This window comes from Pieris rapae, chromosome 3 (assembly GCF_905147795.1).
Source record: "Pieris rapae chromosome 3, ilPieRapa1.1, whole genome shotgun sequence".
Taxonomy (NCBI): Eukaryota; Metazoa; Arthropoda; class Insecta; order Lepidoptera; family Pieridae; genus Pieris; species Pieris rapae.
In genome coordinates, this window is record NC_059511.1 from 11251837 (window position 1) to 11257836 (window position 6000).

Here is a 6000-nt window from a genome sequence, read left to right on the forward strand (position 1 = left end):
AAGCATATTGCTAAAGGACTAGGCATAACATTTTTATGCAATTATCTAGACTTGAGTATATTAAACTTAATTTTTAACCAACCTAAAACCGAAGGAGAAGAAGAAAGGTGGATGTGTTTTTTATTAGTGTATTGTATGTTATGTACGTTGTATGAAAATATGGCTGGAAGAGATCGCTTGTTAGCGATAAGGCCGCCCATCGCATCACTTAAAATTTATGCCATTTGTTATTATTTTAATGTAACGGAGTTTATATATCGTCCATTTAGATGTGTTCAATGTCTGTTTATTCCAGGGCTGGTACTCCCCAGCACTGAGCGGAGTCTCGTCCGCCCGTATCCGCGACAACCCTAAGCACACGAAAGAGAACTGCAACCGACGGCTCTTGAGATCGGACTTGAGTCTGACCTCACATCCCGAGATGGAGATTGACTATTACGACTATGAAGTCAATAATGCGGGTAAATGTAAATGGGAATGTTTTCTATGAATTCTCGTGCAATTAATATTTCAATAAGTGTACATAAAAAAAGTGTCTTAACAGTTTTCAGTAAAATATTTTAAGAAGAAACAGAAAAAGGTATACCCTTATCGGGTATACATCAATGTTTTGATTGATATTGTGAAACCACAAGTATAATTGTGTTGGTTAAAACTGAAAAACACAAATAATTATTTGTCGGTCCCGTAGGTATTGAACTTAAGTAAATATTGTGTAGTATTGTGTGTTCCACAATCCCTCTAGGGTAACACACAATTTGGGTCTATCATGTTGATTATTTTGTCGAACTACGTTGTCTGTCTGCGGCTTTGTATTCCATTTCCATTATAAAATAGTTTTTTCAACTGCAAGACTGTTGACATATAAGACTCATTTCCCATTTCTGTAACTGATTATGTCCCAGTTCTATTATAAATACTATTTCTATTGTGTGCCAGGTTCTGTTCCCGGTTCGTACTTAGGAATGGATCCGGCGTTTCTCGTCTGGATTCCGCCACTGGACGAGGGAGACATCATCAGAGAGATGGATGAAAGCAAGGCTCCTATTTACGAAGTAAGTTTTATACTCGGAAGAAGTACTATGTTAGCTTGTACAGTTAACTAATGTACGAAAATAATTAATTAATTTATATTGATAGCATTAAGGAAGATCTTTTAGCTGCACTGACATTTGCCAAATCAAGAAATTGTGTGTCGGAAATATTTAAACAATTAGTAATCACATGATTAATGGGTTTTAGTAACGATTAATATAATAGTTGGAATTGAACATATTCATAAAAAACAGTATTGCTGAGTTCATTTTAATTTTGTTTTGTTCAGGAAGTGATCCCGAAAGAACTGAGACCGAATCCGGGCAGCAACACCGAGTCACCCGAAGACCCGTCCACGCTGAAAAGAATCCCAACGAATCGCTCGAACGAGTCCATCAAAATCCACAAAGCGCTCGACAGGAGCGTCATTCACCCTCTGAACTTCAGCATCAGTGATTTGCAGAACTCCCCCAAACTGCCCAAAAGGAATAAGAGGAAAAAATCCGAGATTCCCGTCAACATTCCGATGAAGGAACTCACCTTGATGTCCCCGGCCAAGGTTCACAGGAAGTCCGATGACTCGACGCTAAAAAGGGTGACGGAGACCAGAGAAAAAGACAGCACACTGAAGAGGAGTGATTTTAATGACATTAGATTTGCGGATGATTCGTCCAACGAAATCAAATTCGCTGACGATTCGCCTGACAGCAATCGTTTAATGGATCAATTTGACCTTGAAGTGTAAACTGGCTGGTTCTTAGCCAGTTTACACAGATCTAGAAGATCGAGTTCAAAGCGAGGCATTTCACCTATTGGAATACGGACCCAAGTTCTCTGTTTTGAAAAAAGTATCTCTTTATTTGTTTTCTTATGTTTTAAGCTTAGATTGATGCACTCATGTTTCAATTTAATAAAAGTAAATAAATAGATTTTATTAATTTTTTATACTTATAGAAAGACAAGTCGAGATTATTTCGTCAGATATGCCTGACAAACATCACTTAAATTATTTAATGTACATGTCACTTTTGATCGACGTGCAGTTAAAATAGTTGCACTTTTCTTTAATAAATCTTACAACTTGGGGTACGAACTTGTAGAGAGCTATTAGATAAAATATTTAACTAATGTTTAAACGTCACTATAATCCTGTTTGATCGGATGCAATATTTTGAAATAGTGTTAGTATTGTATATAGAATGAGTTTGCGTACACAAATAGAGTAAACCCGGCGAGCTCAAAGCTAATCCAATAATATTTAGAATAGACCACAATACAAATAAGCTTTTGCATTCCCATAATCACATTCTGATGGACATATTTTTCTTGTAGCTACCGAATATAGTTTAATTTTAGTACTATTTAAAGCAATAGAAAACTCGTAAATAGAACTTTCTGATGTAATTTCTCTTGCACACCCACAGTTCTTAAACGTGCAATTTCTGCTTTACGCTCTTAAGACTTATGCAATATATTCGGTAACTGGTAAAGTATTCTTTAGACCCATTAGTTGTACTAAGGACCAACTTGTGAATAGAACCTCTCATATCATCACTCATACAAATCATTAACATAGCTATCTGATTATACATACGTAAATATGTGTCTAATGTGTCTAATACGGTTAAACATATTTTTTTCCGCTTAATCATAAACCTATATAAAATAACCGTTCAACGATAAAATTATTTTATATGAAAATTTCTTTTGAAAGACTGACTTTTCGGGTAGTGCAATACGTCTAAATTAATTTATTCGGCTACTTAACAAAAATTGGATCACTTAATAACGCATGGAATATTTCCGAAATCCGTGGGAAAAACATTTTTTACCATCTGTCAAATGTTTCAATTGTTATAGGTTAAATTCTAAATAACGGCATACACTAAACGGTAAAGCCGATTTGTTTTCATAATTCCCTTACGCTCGAATTGACAATTCCGATTGTCCGTTCTATCAAAATTTAATGACTTTGCAAATACAACAAAACGTCATTGTTCGTATTAAATAGCTAAGTTAATATTGTTCATTTAGATATAATTATTTTTGTTTAAATACTTTTAATGGGAAGTAGAGGCTTTTGTATTAAATATTAAACTTCAGTTTCTGCATCATATATGAAATCTAATGAAGCATTGTTATATGCTACCGGTATGTACAATATTTTTTATAAGATTACCCATAAATGTATGCAATAATTGTATTTGTCGTTTAAGTAACGGACGTTGGTAGCATATCCGTAGAACCATCGTAGGTACACGCGTTACGAATTGGTAAATATAATTATCAATAATGTTGTTACTTTGAATTTTTTTCATCATTATAAAATTATGTTTCATAAATCTCGTATAATGGGATTTTATCTTTAAATATTGTTACATATTATACTTAAGTTTCTTAAGATTATTCAAATATAGAAAGATTTGTACAATTAGCTGATTTGATCTCAGAATGTCTAGTCATTTAATTTAATTACAGCTTAATAGCACACTAGTCGTAAGATATGTAAACATTAATATTCTTTATTTAAATGTAAAATGCACTAAAGCAATATCTCAATGTCCGAATGTAAGTTATGTATTGTTTCTTTTACATACGAAATAAAGTGTTTTTATTTTATACTTTAAACTCGTCGTTTTATTTTCTATGGTCTCTGGCTTTCGTTCCAAGTGGCTCGTCCATCTTTAAAATTCTTTACTGAATTCTGACTATATCCTTATGTCCATCTAAGTCATGGTAAATCAAGTATCGGCCTTTCTTATCGTTTTACTTAGCGCCTAGATATGATTATCTTTGCTCATCCTTCGGCATGAGTTTCCAAGTGTCACATGAGCAACTGTAAGCCTAATGATACTGCGGTAAATAGTAATTAGGTGAAAATACATAACTCTTAATAGTACCAAGTGTAGAGTAGCTATTAATTTTCACACTTAGACGCACATTTGGTCCGTAGTGGCTTAAGTCAGGATAATAAAGCCAGCCTAACTCCTTCCAGAAGCTTTAAAGTTTTATTCGCTCTTCGCAAGCTTCATAGAACTACCATGCATGCACGAGGGTTTCCGATAGTAAGCCACAGCGATGCATTTCAGGACTACTGTGGATGACAGACAGACCAAGTCGCGCCATGGACAAAGATATATTTATTTAGGAGTGCCGTGATTATCCTTATCATTATTTTGACATGCATTCTGTAGTTCGAGTTTTGTGACCAAGGGTGGTTTAGTGGTTTTGGAGTTCTGTGGATTTTGAACCCAGGTTTGCACTTGCGAGAAGGGCATGAGAACGAACAAGTTTGTTGATTGTATTTATCAGTATATTATCCTTAGGTTTAAAAATTCATTGGTAATATATAAAACTACTAACTGAAACTAATACTTTGACGCAGTACATTTTTAGAATAGGACTTATAAATTTAAAACGAATACTTAAAAATTGGTCTGTTTCAATATGAATTCTTTTCAATAACACATTGGCAGTAACGAAGCCTGGTTATGATCCACGTAGCTTTGAAATAAGCCTGGCGCAGATTAGCGCTTATTCACGCCCGAAGCAGCCATATTTGAATGCAGGGTATTAGTTATTGTCATGAGCACCATTTCAAATGTAATAATCAATGATGCATTTAGCTAGATTTCGAATTAGTATTTGATTTGCTCTACGGATCAAATAGTATTTCGTATTTTTATTATTTTAATTGATTAATAAAAAAAATGTTTCATTGTGATGATCTTCTACGTGTACACATTGAGAGTTTTTATCTTTTAATTTCTATACTATTAAGTGTATGGAGCATTTTTTAATACAAGGAAAATTATTAATCTTTTGTAAATGTTAATTCTGCTTTAAACTTCATATAATCCTACGTCCTTGACAAGTGAGGCTAGCCTCAGATACAGTTCTGCTTCTAGAAGCTTCTAGAACTGTATCTGTTCCATGCCCTACGAGGTCACGAGACTTTAAAAGAGTTTAACATGGAATTGAGACTGGTTTATTGAGAGATAAATAATAATAATATATTCTGGGCCATCAGTAAGGTTGATCTATCTCACGTCTGTCGTGGCCAAGTACCTGAATGCAAAAAAGAAGGTAAGATAATCAGCACGCTGGATCCCTTCGCGACAAAGTTACATCGCCTGACGTATCAACATCAGGTGATGTAGTTACCACCCAAAAGTAGTATGATAAAACATAATAATAGTAGGTAATAATATTTCGTGGACCAGGCTCGATTAATTGGCACCGTGATATTAAATTCTTTGATAATAACGTGACACGGAACTTAATAAACGATGGTATTCCTTGTTCCGACCAGGTTTAGTACGAGATCAATACCGATTTGTAAAAGTTACACTTTTACTTTAAATTTAAACTTTTTAAAGGTACTTTTTTCTTCTGCTGCCTAATTGACCTTATTAATAATAAAAAAGTACTTATCGAGTTATATTACCTATGATAAGGTAAATTACATTTTTATTATAGTTCATATTTAGTAACGCAAACTATTTAGTAACCAAATGTTAACAATCATATCACACTTATAGTCAAAATTAGTCCTTTACTTTTAAACTCATGAATTGTGATATAACATTCTCTACACTTATATTATTCTTTACTAGCGACCCGCCCCGGCTTCGCACGGGTGCAATGCTGATCCTAAATACATTACAGAAAATCTGTAAACGTTGTATATAAAAATGTGGGTTATCCATACGAGATAGACATAATATACCATCACGGACTTTTCTGTAGACCTTTTCAATGTGTACAATACTTAGTACATTATTTTGATAAAACTCGTAGGGTTCAGCTTTGCAATGTAAGCGGGAAAAATGTAATTATTTACGACATCACATTAGAAACCTCAAAAATAACAGTACTTTTCTACTATTTAATGGATGTTATTATACATATAAAACCTTCCTCTTGAATCACTCTATCTATTGAAAAATCCATTGCGTAGTTTCA

General features: G+C 33.8%; 1 protein-coding gene across 1 annotated transcript in view; it reads left to right on the forward strand.

The window, feature by feature from the left end:
* The window catches only part of LOC111002106, a 77900-nt gene extending 74273 nt beyond the window's left edge, over positions 1-3627 (forward strand). Inside the window, exons 15-17 of the mRNA XM_045634500.1 lie at positions 296-461; positions 940-1055; positions 1325-3627. Of these exons, the coding sequence (XP_045490456.1) occupies positions 296-461; positions 940-1055; positions 1325-1780 (738 nt within the window). The 3' untranslated portion in view covers positions 1781-3627. The remainder of the gene's footprint in view (positions 1-295; positions 462-939; positions 1056-1324) is intronic.
* Positions 3628-6000: the final 2373 nt, after the last annotated feature.